General features: G+C 44.2%; 1 protein-coding gene across 13 annotated transcripts in view; it reads left to right on the forward strand.

Annotated features, from left to right (window-relative positions):
- MGAT5 (alpha-1,6-mannosylglycoprotein 6-beta-N-acetylglucosaminyltransferase) overlaps positions 1–14,626 on the forward strand; it is a 332,386-nt gene that overhangs the window by 293,114 nt on the left and 24,646 nt on the right. For all 13 annotated transcript variants that reach the window (XM_045783126.2, XM_087857425.1, XM_045783144.2 and 10 more), the window contains 2 exons: positions 1,166–1,312; positions 9,009–9,125. In XM_045783126.2, the coding sequence (XP_045639082.1) occupies positions 1,166–1,312; positions 9,009–9,125 (264 nt within the window). The remainder of the gene's footprint in view (positions 1–1,165; positions 1,313–9,008; positions 9,126–14,626) is intronic.

The raw sequence follows: 14,626 nt of genomic DNA on the forward strand, positions 1-14,626 counted from the left end.
AGGCAGCTGCAAAGACCGAAGTGCTGGGGAAAGGGCCCCAGGAAAGGAGAATCAGGCCTGCTGTGTATCCACTTCACCAATACCCTTCATGCTCAGGGCCTGGCTGTGTGGGTGTTCCTCAGCGTGATGGCAGAAGGGAACGGTGCCGTGGGGCCCTGTTATCCTTTGGTGATTGATGTGCCTCTGGAGGCTGAGTGATCTCAGCCTTGGCTCCTCGGTGCGTGAGGGAGATCTCACACCTCCCCAAGCCCAGACTTGGACCCTGCCATCGATAGCTTCCAGCCCTCCAGCACTGTGAAAGGTCCCGAGGGGAGGAGCTGCACTGAGGCATTTCCCTGAGATGCTGTTTCAGTTTCGGACCCAGGAATCATTGCCAGTGAGCTGCAGCAAGGCCCCTTTGTCCCAGCAGCTCGGAGCTAGGGTTTGCATGAAGACTTGGAGAGTGTGTTTTTGCTGCCATCTATTGTCTGCCGGAGGGAACGCATGTGGCGTGCTTGCTGAGGAGAGCTGCCTGGCCCATGGCGCCACTCATCACCCTCTCCCCTCCACTGAGGGGGAGATAAAAATGAAGTTGTTGGTGTCCCCCAGTGAAAACTCCATTATGAAAACCTGTGTTTACTGACCTAGCATCATTTTAAAGCAGCACCATTTGAACTGTGATCAAACCGCCAAGTGACCTTTCTGTCCCCCTGCCCAGCATCCCTGAAAGGGCCTGTTGTTCCTTTGGTTCAATGAAGAAACCTTCTGTTTAGTTAAGCAAGTGTTTTTCCAGTCATGTCTCCTGGTGAGTTACAGAAAGATTATTGTTGGGTCTTGGTTTTTGTTGTCGTTTTTTATTATTTTAATACCCCCGCCTCCCTACCCCCTCAACTGCCCACCTCCACCCCACCCTCCATGCTCATTTCTTTACTTTTTTTTTTTCTTTTTTGCAAAGGAGGAGAACATAATGCGCTGAGCAGCTTCGTGAGCCTGTAAAGGTCCCCAGTCCTATTTCTCAGTTCCTGACGTGAGCTGCCTTCTCTTCACCCCGCCCCCCAGGGTCTGGGAACCTTCCAGAGTCTCTGAGGCTTCTACATGGGAATGAAGCACAGAATATCCCCCTGTGAACCAGGGACGCCCGTCCTGATTGATGTGTTTATATATGGTGTGCTTTTCTGTCTTACAGTTGTTTGTTGGACTCGGGTTCCCTTACGAGGGCCCAGCTCCCCTGGAGGCCATCGCAAATGGATGTGCTTTTCTGAATCCCAAGTTCAGCCCACCCAAAAGCAGCAAAAACACAGACTTTTTCATTGGCAAGCCAACTCTGCGAGAGGTAAGCGTCTATAAAAAATCCTCCTACTTTCAACAGTATGAATACTAGCTACTTACTGAATGCTAGGAGCCCATTCGAACCTCCTAGCCTTGGACAGTAGGTATTGTCAACATCATTGAACATAACTGGGTGGAAGGAGGGGGTTGGGCAGGAGCTCAGGAGGAATGGCTGACGCTGTCTCCTAACGAGGTTGTGGCATAGCCAAGACTTAGATCTTCTGTCTCCCCCGCCCCCACAAACTGGCATCTTTTCCCTCTGCCTCAGCTCTATTCTAATTCACACAGAACTCTCCAGCCTTTTCAGTGGCTGAGCTCTGACTTCTTGAGTATCTAGCATTCGTGGAATAAGGAGATCCACTGGCTAATAGGCATTTTTGAAAAACGTGCTCTCCACGATGGGCTGTGGGAAAGAAAGAGTAGGCCATGGGGTCCTTCAGTCAGAGAGACGCGACATATGATGGGCACCTGAAGTCACATGCCTGGTATTTTTGGCCACCATAGGTAGGCACCATCCTGAGGCGTAATCCTGCCATTGCTCACACTGTTGGCAGAAGCCTTATTTGAATTGCTTTCAGAGATGCTCTTAAAAAAAAACCACAGCAGGTGATGACTCCCCGCTGGAGGCAGTTGGGTTCGATTTGGGGCAGTCCACAAGTCCTGCAGAGCATGGGGGTGATCAAGCTGGCGTTACTGTATCTGGTCAGAAACGGGTGCGTGCAAGAAACCGTAAGAGTGATCTTCTTATTTCTGTGGCTCTGTGGGCAGCTCCCAGGGAGGAAGCCTCTCCGAGCCAGCGTCCGGGCAGGGCCCCTGGCCCTCCGGGGGACGGCACGGCTGGGCGGCCGTGATGTAGCTGCCGTAGAGCCCACGGTGTTCAGTTCTGCTACTCTCAAACCTTCCTGGGCCGATTGTCCCGAACCTCCCTCCCCCAGAAAGAACACGAAATGCATTTTCCATGATCATTCTTCACTGATCAGTCAGAGATCTTACCAATTCACGGAGCTGATTACTTTGGAGAATTCTTTTTTCTGACTCTCCCTGTAAGCGGTGAAAGGGCCAAAGGAGGTGGAGGGAAGAGGATTGAGATCCACAGGTAACCCTCGGAAAGAACAGCCTGTGGCCCACACAGCCTCTGACGAGGGTGACTGTGTGTGTTGACTAGCATGCTTGCTTTTCCTTCTGCTGATTTAGTACATTTGAATTCTTCCTTTTGGGCAGTCGTTCCTTTGGGGGAAGTCATTCCTCAGCAATACTTAATGCATCACTGTGTGCCAGGCGTTGGGGGAGGCGCCAGGGCACGGATCAGGAGCGGTCAGCCTGGCACGAAGAGCTTATTCTTTGGAATGATCTGAAGAGTTGCTCCCCGGCAGTGAGAACATCGCAGTTTCAGAATCTCTGCTCTACCGTGTGACTTGACTTCTTTGGAACTTTTAGGATAGACTTTAGGATAGAAAATTGGGGTCAGTAGATCATCCCTACATTTTTAAGTTAGGTGTAAGAAATCTCTGAAGTTTTTCTGCCCACATTGTGAGAATTATTTGTAATTTTGTTCCTTTTTTTTTTTTTTACTTCTATTGTGATTAAATATACATAATTGAAAACTTAGTATTTTAACCATTTTAAGTGTGTGGTTCACTGGTATTAAGTATATTCCCAGTCCTGTGCAACCATAACCACCACCCATCTCCAGAACTTAGTCATTGTTCGAAACAGAAACTATGTTCATTAAATGCCAACCCCCATTCTCCCCTCTCTCCCCTCTCCACAGTCCCTGGTAACCTCGCACCTATTTTCTCTCTAAATATACCTTTTCTAGAAAGTACCTGATGTAAGTGAAATCAGACGGTATTTCTTCTTTCCTGACTGGCTTGTTGCACTTAGCATACTGTTGTCAAGTTCGTAGCACGTGTCAGAATCTCATTCCTTGTAGAGGCCTGGATAATATTCCATTGTATAAATACAACACATGCTATTTATCTGTTCATCTGTTAACAAACACTTGGGTTGTTTCCACCTTTTCTCTGCTGTGAATAGTGCTGCTGGTGAACATTTGTGTACAAGTATCTGCTTGGGTTCTTGCTTTTCATTCTATGTACAAGTGGAGATGTTGGAATTGACTTTTTATTTATTCTGAAATAGTTTTAGTCTTAGGGAAGAGTTGCAAAAATAGTACACAGAGTTTGGGTATAATACCTTCATCCAGCTTTTGTAATGTGCTAACACATTACAAAACTACAGTACAATTATCAAAACTAAGAAATGAACCCTGATATCACAGTGTTGTCTAAACCACAGAGTCTAATTGAACTTCGCCATTTTTTCCACTGATATCCTTTTGTGGTTCTGAGATCCAGTCCAGGACCCCACATTCCATTTACCCGCCATATCTCCTTAATCTCCTCCAGTCTGTGACAGTTCTTCAGTCCTTCACTGTCTTTCACAACCATGACACTTTGAAAGAGTACCAGTTGGCCTTTTTGTATACCCTTGCCTACTTTGGATTTGGCAGATATTGTCTCTTGGTTACTTTGAGATGATGCATTTTTAGCAAGAATGTCACAGAAGTGGTGTGGCCTTCTCAGTATGATATATCAGGGGAAGGGGGGCATGATGTCAGTATGTCTAATTACTGCTGGTGGTCACCCTGATCACTTGGTTCAAGTAGTGTCTGCTGGGTTTCTTCACTAGAAAGTTACTATTTTTCTCCATATTGAAAAAAATATTTCGAAACTTTGCAAATATTCTGGTTCTCTTCAAACTTTTGACCATTTATTTTTACCATGTGTCAGCGGATCTTGCCTACAACATTTATTATGGTAGTTCTAATGGTGGTTTCCTTTTTCCCCTCAGTGTAGTTTTTTGAATACATGAAGAGTGGAGAAACCTGTCTGTTCTTACTGTTCTTTCTATATATGAGCCTTTGGGAAATGATCAGTCAAAAGTATCTTAGACTACATTGGCAACTGGCACCTTTTTGTTATTAGTCATTCTAAAGATTTTGATGACACTTTGTTACAACTGAGTATTTTTTTCCTGAAAAAAAATTTAGGACACTCCTACACAATCCATTTCCTAGTGAATGCTGTAATGTCACCGAGATCAGACCAGTCAGTATGAAGTTATTGGGGAAAGGATGTTCATCATTTCCTGTCCGTTGTCATCACTTAGTAAAGTGCTTCTCATTGAGGTGGTGGAGGCTTTTCATTCTTCGTGGCGTAAGAAGAGAATAGGCATTAGAGCTGCCCCCCAGGTGCTTGGTTCCTCCCATCCCTTCAGATGATTCCACCAGGGCTTAAATGGTACTCTAGTTAGAATGGCACCGTGGGATGCTCTCAGTAGTTGCTGAGTGAGTTGACCTCACACAGATGACTCCATCAGTCCTGGTCTCTCACAGGAGGGCTGGGATGCAGAAAGTCATTTGACAGATGTGCATTGTGTCCCTACAGGGTCCGTGGTACTAGCTCCTGCATGGGGGATACTTATTAAGACACATTTCCTGTTTTCCAGGAGCTCGGGTTTTGATACGGAAAGAAATAGCTAAGTCGATTGAGGAGGGAGTGTCAACTTGGAATTGTGCCAGGTGGAGAATGTGCTGGGTTAACTGAAAAGGGGATGGTGGCAGAGCTGTGCTGTAAAGGAAAAGGAGGAGGGGGAGTTTCAAGCTTAAAAGGCATGAATGTTGATGAGTTGGAGGGAAATCCCGAGAAGGTCACATTGCTTTATGCAAGAGGGCAGGTTCCATCTGATGTCCATATCCTTCTCTGCGGGAGACAGTGCAGAGAGCCAGCTGGGAGCCAGCAACATCACACAGCTTTGGGAGGACCCAGTGAACTCAACCTCAAGGCCAGGTGGGCCACCCATTCTGCTCTTTCAGCTCACAAAAGCCACAGAATCCCCTAACCAAAGCCATTTCATTGGGAGAGAGCTATCAACAGTTCTATAGATGCCCAAGGGTCAAAATCGATTATTCTTTCTTTTACTGTGCAAATGGAAAAAATTTAACCAAAGTGGACATAATTACAAAGCTATTTTTTCAGCCTCTTGCTAGTTTTTCCAGTTAAGCAACAATTGATCCATATAAATCAATCCAATAAATTGCATATATGTCCCTCCTTTGGCTTGAAGAGAAAAAAGTCTAAATTTCTATACGAGAATTTAGTTTTATTTTTGTCTTTTACATTGGACCAATTTTTAAAACCACGATATATACTCAAGGGAAACAATTTCATATGCCTTAAGTAACGTGGTTGGTTCAGGTTATACTTTTAATGTGATATAAATTGGATTTTTATCTTTATATTTGGAGGAAACACATTAGTAGGTTCTTAATCATTATTTGGACATTTTGTAAACTATTAGAAATTTTGCGGCTTCAGGGTTTTTTTCCATAAAGAGAACTCACGTTCTCCTTAGACATTTAATAGCCGCTCTGAAATAATGTCTCATATTTAATAAGATTTTCATTACTTTTACAAACTATACTCCAGTAAATTTACTGATTGATACACAGTGAAGTAGCTCAGATCAGATGGTTCTCAGTAAATTAACAGGGAGGAGCATAGCTTTGCGAGGGGAAATAATGAATTACAAAATGCCTTACTCGTTAAAATTAAGTAACCCTCAGTAAATGTAAATGAATAAAATGATAATGGCTCAGTGTTCTGTATTTTCCAAGTGCTTAGGGCAAACTTGCAAATAAGCAGGGACCTTAAAAAGGGGAGGGGAGAGCGACTGCCAATTTGTAAGTGGCTGCATAGTGACATTGACGGCAACTTTAATTTACCCTGATTCCATTGGAAGATTTAATCCGTTTGTTCTCCGGGCCACCAAGTGAAAACAGTGTGACAATTGCTTGTCTTCAGAAAAGCTCTACTGCAGGCATAAATTCAATCCTGGGGTTTTTTTGTTTGATTTTTTTTTTTTTTTTCGGCAAGTTTTAGGAGTGTGATTAAAAGACTGGAGTTTACTTCAGGCTTCTTTTCGCCTTTGTCTTAAGAACACAGTAGATACTGTAAAATTGTCATCTTCCTTTCCATCAAAAGCTCATGCACTGTTAAGGATCTCTATTTGAATTTGCTCTGCTACTTCCTGGCTGTGTGGTCTTGCAGAATTGTAAACCCCTGTAAATCTCAAAATCCTCATTGATACACAGGGAACGTGATAAAGAATGTCTATGCGGGCGATGTGCACAGTGCCTGAGCCAGCCAGGGGCTTCACAGATTTGTGTTGAATCTAAAATGTGTGCTGAGGGGGGAAGGAAACAACAGAGAAATGGATGCTTCCCCAACTCCAGGAGGCTGCTGGGGTCACTCTGTGGGTTCTATCACTGACCACGTGGCTGAGCAAAAGAAGAGGGTGCCTGTCAGAAGAATGGGGAACTGAACGAGCCAGCGAGGGGCATGATTCTGGCAGAGGAGGCAAGAGCAAAGTCTAGGATATTTTCTCCTCAGAATCGTGATTTCCAGGGGCGCCTGAGTAGTTCAGTCAGTTAAGCGTCTGACTCTTGATTTCAGCTCAGGTCGTGATCTCAGGGTCCTGAGATTAAGCCCTGCATCAGGCTCCTCACTCTGCAGGGAGTCTGCTTGAGATTCTCTCTCTCCCTCTGCCCCTCCCCCCTTCTCTCTCTCTCTCTCTCTCTCTCTCCCTCTCTCTCTCAACTCTTAAAAAAAAAAAGAGAGAGAGAGAAAGAGAGAATCATGATTTCCATGAGAGGGTAGCAATGACAGCTAGGAGCTGAGGCCCAGTAACTTAAACTCTGGGTTTCCTGCCCTGAGTAGCGTAATGTGTGCACACAACTGGTGAGGTAGGATACAAAGAATGGTGGCTAGGAGTGAGGTCGAGAGGGGTCAGTTAAATCATCCTATCCTCTGTGTATACTGGAGTCTGAAGAAAAAGAGAACCAGCTTAGCCTCTAAAGCAACGGCCTCAGCCCTACCAGACCCAACACCTGTTTCTCCCACAAATATATTTTAAGATCTACTTTTGTGTCCTGAAATAAAATTCGTAAATAATATACCCTGCCTACATATGCAATTTCAAAAAAGAATGATTCCCTAGCTCTAACATAAAGGAAAATAATTTAAAGAAAATACATATTGCAGTATATATAGTCAAGAAATATTATGCCATACCCAAGAACTAGAAAGTAGTTCTAGTAGAAAACATGTCTCATTCCTCCTTACAATGAGTAAGTTTGTACTTAAGAAGAATAAAACATTCAGCTGAACATGGTTAGTCCTTATATGGTAAGGGCTTATGGTTGCTTATAAGTGATATTATAAAGAGAAGCTAAGTTAAAAAGTGTCTGTACATATATATGTATACATATATATGCAATCGCCAGTAACGTGAGAGCTGCAAATAACAGACTGATAGGGTATGTTGTAATGGAGACTCGCTTCATCTGAGTGACATTGACTCGGCCGCCCTGATTTTTCCAAAGTGGTAACAGCTTATGGGTGAAGTTCCAAAGAAAACAGAGTACAAACATCCCTTGATTAACATGGTAATTACGTTCCTGGGAAATTCAATGTATATTAAAACCGTGCCGAAGAGTTGAATTGTGTGAGCCCACATGGAGGCCCAGCGGGGCAGGTGGAAGCCAAATGGGAAGTGGACGGCCTGCCTCTTGCAGGACTGTAGCGCCTCGTGAGGGGTCTGCAGCCCCCGGGTCCTCAGCCGTGGGTTCACAGATCAAGGCAGCACCCCAGTCTTTGTGAGAACTGAAAACGCTCTCACGAATGTGCCGAAAGCTCCCTTCCCATTACTCCCTGAAAGGGATACAGGAATAAAGGTGGAAGCCAGTTTGGGCAGTAATTTAGCCGTCAAAGAAAGGGCCCTTCAAGAATCGAGAATCACCAGGTTCCATCCTGGGTTTCTTTGGCCTCCCTTTGTTCTTAAAGTAAAACCTCCGAATTTAGAGCTTTGCTGAATCCAAGTTGTCTTTATCAGTATTAAGGCTCCAACATGATGCTAATGATTCGTCCTGAAACCATTCCAAAATTCTCTGTTTCGGGTCGTCTTATTTCTCTTTCTTCACATTTCGTATGTACTGTTACTCGTCCTCCTATGACTTTAAAGCTTTTGGCTTTATTGTAATTTTTTTTTTAAGATTTTATTTATTTATTCAACAGAGATAGAGACAGCCAGCGAGAGAGGGAACACAAGCAGGGGGAGTGGGAGAGGAAGAAGCAGGCTCATAGCGGAGGAGCCTGATGTGGGGCTCGATCCCATAACGCCGGGATCACGCCCTGAGCCGAAGGCAGACGCTTTAACCGCTGTGCCACCCAGGCGCCCCTGGCTTTATTGTAATTTTTTCATGCTTACCTATGTGTCCTAACCTGTGTTTTGTAACAGATACTAGTTTGACTGAGGTGATGTTCAGGGCTGGGATACGACCAAGAGTTAAACGTTTCATTGTGTCTTAGTGCAGCTTTGGGGGTTGAAGCCACCTGTAACAGCCACCGTGTCACCTGGTTTTGACATTTCTAAGTGAGGTTCAAGATGTGGAGCTATCCCTCTTTTATTCTCCACTCACGGGGCCTCAGGAGGTTTTGATCATCAAGGAAGGACAAAAATGTCTTGTTAGCTACGCAAGTACAATGCCATAAAAAAAGCATAACGCTCCATCTAGCACAGAAGGTTTAAAAAAAAAAAAAGTATTCGTGAGACTGAGGGGCTTTGTCTTTCTCTTCCAGCTGACATCCCAGCATCCCTATGCTGAAGTTTTCATCGGCCGGCCCCACGTTTGGACGGTTGACCTCAGCAATCAGGAGGAAGTGGAGGATGCCGTGAAAGCAATTTTAAGTCAGAAGGTTGTGTCTTTTATTCTGTTTTTCTCCATCTGTACTGTGAACCAAAATGTGTGGAAAGCCTCACGAGCCCTGTGCTTGAGTAATTAGAACATTTCCATGTCAGCTTAACTCTGGGATTAGAAGAGCCACAGTGTAGGATTTGTAGAACCCTCCCTGGGGAGGGTTCATGGGTGCTCTGGCGGATGGGAACAGAGCTTGTGCCCCTGTGTGCGTGGAGTCTCCAGAACCTCTTGGCATGACTGCTGGGTCCCAGATACAGTAGGAGGAGTTTGAATTACATCTGTTTCACTGCCTAATGTTGGTCGCTCTCACAGAGATCAGAAAACACAGACTCGCTCCCCTACAAAAAGGTAAGAATGATAGGAACTACTAAGGAAATACTGGGAAATGTTTTTATATAGCACTTATTTATTTGACTTTTTGTACCTAAACATCTTAATAGAATTCTGTGTAAGTAACTGACATCTCTGGGTTCTCCTGATCAATTTCGCAGACACTTATTAAGTACCTGCTATAGGCAGAGCAGCCTCTGAGCCACCTTCACAGATACTTACTACCGTAAACATAACCGAGCCTGGCTCCCTGCCTGCAAGAGGCTTACGGCCCAATAGGGATGGGCCAGGTTAACCTCTCCCAACCCCCCGACTGCCTTCCACAGTCTGGGTGCGCCCTGCTGTCTGTGCTCCTCCTACTGGCACACTGTTTACACTCTCTGAAAGTTATCTAGGAGAAGCAGTAGAGGCACGGTTGTAAGGAGGACAGGCGGGAATTAGCTTGGGGTTGGGGCTCCAGCTCTGCCACGTATGAGTAGCGTCCCCTCAGGCAGTTACTTAACCTCTGTGAGTAGCAGTGCCCACTATGTAGGTATTTGTAAGGATTCAGTGAGATAAGGAAGATAAAGCACTTCATGGAGCGTCTACCACATGGCAAGTGTTCAGTTGGTATTATCAAATCGCTGCTCGTGTTGCACATATAATAGTCTTATTTTTGTCATCAGCAGTCTGGAATTACACTAGACTGTCAGCAACATGAGGGCTGGAAATATGTCTCTCTCGCTGCTGTATTCTGTACCCAGCATAGTGATTTACCTAATGGATTACAAATCCATAGGTATTTGCCGAATGTGTGCAGTGCCAACAACAGCAGGTAAAAGATGGAGAAGTGGATGTCGGGGGAAGCTTTCTGGAAAATGTAGCACTGGGTTAAGCCTTTTAGGACGAGTAGGAGTTTGCAAAGCTGAGCTGATAAGTGGACCCAGAAGGACATGGGTTCGAGGCACAGTGTGAGTAAAGGGGAAGAGGCTGAGTAGAATGTGGCCCCTCTAGGCTACCTCAGAATGTCTGCCACACATCCAGAGCCTCACCACCAGGGAGTCATTCCTGTGGAGGCTGATGCTTCTATCTTTTTCTCTTGAGTCCCTGAGTCCCTTAGGATATTAGTTCCACTGGGCTACCATGACAAAGAACCACAACCTCGGTGGCTTTAACAACAGAAATGTATTCTCTCTCAGTTCAAGGGACTAGAAGTCCAAAATTAAGATGTCACGGAGGGCCATGCTCCCTCCAAAGCCTCTAGTGTGGGAGCCTTCCCTGCCTCTTCCATCTTCTGGCGGCCCAGGCTTTCCTTGACTTGCAGCTGCGGCACCTCAATCTGTGTGTGTGTGTGTGTGTCTGTCTGTCTGTCTGTCTGCCTGTCTGTCTTTTCCATTCTTGGAAGGACATCAATCATACTGGATTAGGGCCCACTGTAATTCAGTAGGACCTCTTCTTAACTTGATCACATCTGCAAAGACCCTGTTTCCAAATAAGGTCACGTTTACAGCTCCTGGGAATTTGGACTTGCACATTTTCTTTTTGAGGGACATAAATTCAACCCACAACACTTGGATAAATGCGCACACCCTTGAAAAGGAGTAATTTGAAAGGTAACGTAGAGGCAGAAAATCTTAGATCATGGAGTACAAAACTTTCTGGCGATAGATCCCTTCTGTCAAACCACAATCTAATGGGAATGCCTGATACAGAAAGAAGTGTAGTACTGAGTGAAGTACTGAGTTGTATTTGCTCGTTGCTACATGAGATTGACTCTCTTCACTCCATGGAGTCTCCTGTGCTCTTCATTTTAAAACTCTGATCAACCTTTTTCCACCTTATTCCAAAAATTATCCAAGACCACGTGAGAAAAAAAATAACAGTAGCTCTTATGTAGAGAGAACCTTTTTCTACACATCTACAATCTCTCTGTATCTTTATGAGCATTTTCTCATTTAATCTTTATAAGCGTTATCTCACGTAATTCTTCTACAGATAAAAAGATTGAGGTTTAAAGAAATTTAGTAATTTACCCAAGATCACACAGCTAGTAGTAAAACCTGGACTGGAGCCTAGGTCTTTTTGACTAGTGTGTTAAGATAATATAAAATTTAGGAACGAAAAGAAATATGGAAAGAAGTAAAGGGAAAGATAAGAGTGGAAATGAGAGCTGACGTAAGTAATGAGATTAATACAAAAACTAGTGTCATTAAAATCCTTATGCTTGTTAGAAATGGGTCAGTATTTAGTGCCAAGTTTTCTCATATTTAATTACAAGATTTTGAATTACATGACACTCAAAAAGGCAAGGTAACATGAGCGTCATTATGGGAGGAAACAGTTATTAAAACCAGACCTAGAGATGGCCCAGATGTTGGAATTTATTAGAAAGGAACTTCAAAATGCTAAGATAAATACATTAAAAGGTTTGGTGAAAAGGTGGAGAGTGTATGTGAACAGATGGGGAATTTCACACAGAAAGCTCGAAATTTTTTTGCAAAGCCAAAGGAAAAAATGCTAGAACGAAAAGTGTATCAGAAATGAAAAACTCTCTCAGTGGCCTTATCAGCAGAGGAAAATATCAATGAACTTATCAATAGACTTATCAAGAGAAATTGTCCACATTGAAACAAAAAGAGAAGAATGAAATTAAAAAAAGATGGGTCCTATGGTATAATATCAAACAGCCTAATTTATGTATAACTGGAATCTCAGGAGGAGAGAATGGCCAGAAGACATATTGGGAAAAGATAATGGCTAAGAATTTTCTGAAATGAATGAATGCCATCAACCTGCAGATCCTGGGAGCTCAGTGAACTCCAAGCAGGATAAATATGAAGAAAAACAAGTATACATCATTGCCAAACTGCTGAAAACAGAAAATTAGGGGAAAAAATCTTGAAAGCAGCCAGAGAAAAATTTATTACATTTAGGGAGAATAACAATATGAAAGACCACCAACTTCTCCTCAGAAATTATGGAAACTATAAAAAAGGTCCCTTGGAGGCAGAATGTGTAGGGCCTTTAAAACAGGTCATGCTAGGAATTCTGGATTTTAAGTATGATGGGAAGTTTTGAGCAGGGGAATGGCATGACCTAGTTTACATTTGAAATCCTCAAGAGAAATTGCAGAATGTGTCTGACTTAAAATCCCATGAGACAGTCGGGACCCAACTCCCTGTCTTCTGGTACCTTCTAAGACCATCTCTCATTGAGTGATGCCACGCCATGTCTGTCCAGGGTCAGCTGATCTCTGACAGCAGTTCCCTGTAGGAATTGTGCTCTGACTTAGGACAGTGAGTGGGTACTAGAAGAGACAGGACATCTCACATAAAGGGAGGTAAAGAGAAAAGGAAAAGGTGGGAAGATAGTGGAAGATTTCCAGGGCAAGCAGGAACTACACAGTGCAGCCTGCAGGCATCCTTTCTGTGGCCATGTGAGTAGCAGTCCTTTTCCCATAGAGCAGGATGGCCAAGAACATTTCATCTGTTTCTCCACAACTGGCCCTACTTGGGTTTCTCCATAACTGGATGTGGTCTAGCATTCCCTTTCATTCCATTCCCCAAGCAGGCCTTGACTTGTTCCTGAAGGATTATCATACGAAAATTACCACAGGCCCCCTGCCCCAGTCCCCACAATAACTCCTACCTCAGTGGCTTGCCAGGGTTCTTTTATATCCAAAGCCAGGAGTCTGGAGAACTTTCCCACACAGAGGGCCCTGTTCCTGTCCACAGCAGGACGGCTAGTGGAACCCACTGGCAGGGGTGGTTTAAGAATACAATTACCCCTTTTTTTTTTTTTTTTTTTTTTTTGCTTTGCTTTTCCTTTATAGGAAAATCATTTGGCTTCATATTATTTAAAACAGTGAACGGGCCACAAAGCAATTAATGAGTCAGCATCCGTTTGGTTAAACTGGGTTTGGTTGGTAGCAGGACGTAGGAAGAGCCATTTTTCTGTGTTTATTGCATTGAGCCCTTTGAATTAATTCATTTCTATTTCTAAAGGATGTCCTTTGGAATAAGTTGTAGGAATGGTCCCTGAGTATTCAGCCTGCTTCCCACCACATAATTGGATCTGTTGATGTCATGACAGATGGCCACCAATGTTCATTTCACTCCAGAAATTCTGCTTGTCACCACATAAATGAGCCTGATATGCCAAGACCTCCATTGTGGTTTCTTTCTGTTCTTTCTGTGAACCTTTGAGAGGAGACATATCTGTAGGCCAGTCATAGTAAGCCTCTGGAATCACCCACAGGTTGAGTAAATAAATATCCTTAGAAAGAAAAGAAAAGTTTTGCCTTTGGTGTGAAGGGCTGTGTCTGGGTTGAAAGGGCAGAGCACATGCAAAAGCTTGAGGGGAGAAGGGGCAGCCTTGCAACATTGAAGTCAGTTTTCTAAGTATTTTGAGCTCTTCTGAGGTGACCTAATGACGAACGAGATGACCTGTGCTCTCGGGGAATAGTCCTGCCCTGATAGTATAATACTTATGGCTGGGCCTCTTTTAGCTCCTCTGGATGGATGTAGCCAGGGAGGGCTGAGATAAAAACTGTGTGCTGCATTACCTGATGGTGGATTTGAAGATCATTATGAAATTAATAGTCCTGGTTAAAGAAGAGTTTCACGTGTAATGTGTGAATCGACACACAAAGGGAAGAAGGTACGCTGTGACCAGCTGCTTGGCTGCTCACGGGAGGATGTCTTCTCTGTCAACTGTTCCATTTTCCACAGGCCTCAACTCACAGGTGTTCTAGCCAGCTCTCCATCCTGTAAATTTGAGACCGGCAAGAGTGGGCCTAAGCGGCAGCCTTCTATCCTGTTGCTGGCAGGTGCTCTTGGGCTCTCTGAAGCTGTCACAGTCTAGATTGCTAGTGATTTTGTCCCAAGTGTAGAAGTGAAATTTCTATTTCAGATTGGTAATGCTTGCTGGATGCCCCCAAAACACAAGCTTCATAGTGTTGGCACACACGCTGTGCAGCAGAGATCAAACCCACATGTCTTCCCCTTCCCCAGGTGTCCAAATAGTGATCACATTTCCTCCCGCGCCCCAGAGAAGCACCTTCTGGAATTTCCTCCTGCCTTCAAGTAAAGCTTGGGCTCCTTAATATAGAAATCCTTTTGTGAAAATCCAGTGACCCTCTTCCCAGCCTTGTCTCACCGGCCTTTGCAACCCCAAGCTCTACCCATCTGC

Source organism: Ursus americanus, chromosome 1, assembly GCF_024610735.1.
Source record: "Ursus americanus isolate L20-20 chromosome 1, mUrsAme1.1.p, whole genome shotgun sequence".
NCBI classification, from domain to species: Eukaryota; Metazoa; Chordata; class Mammalia; order Carnivora; family Ursidae; genus Ursus; species Ursus americanus.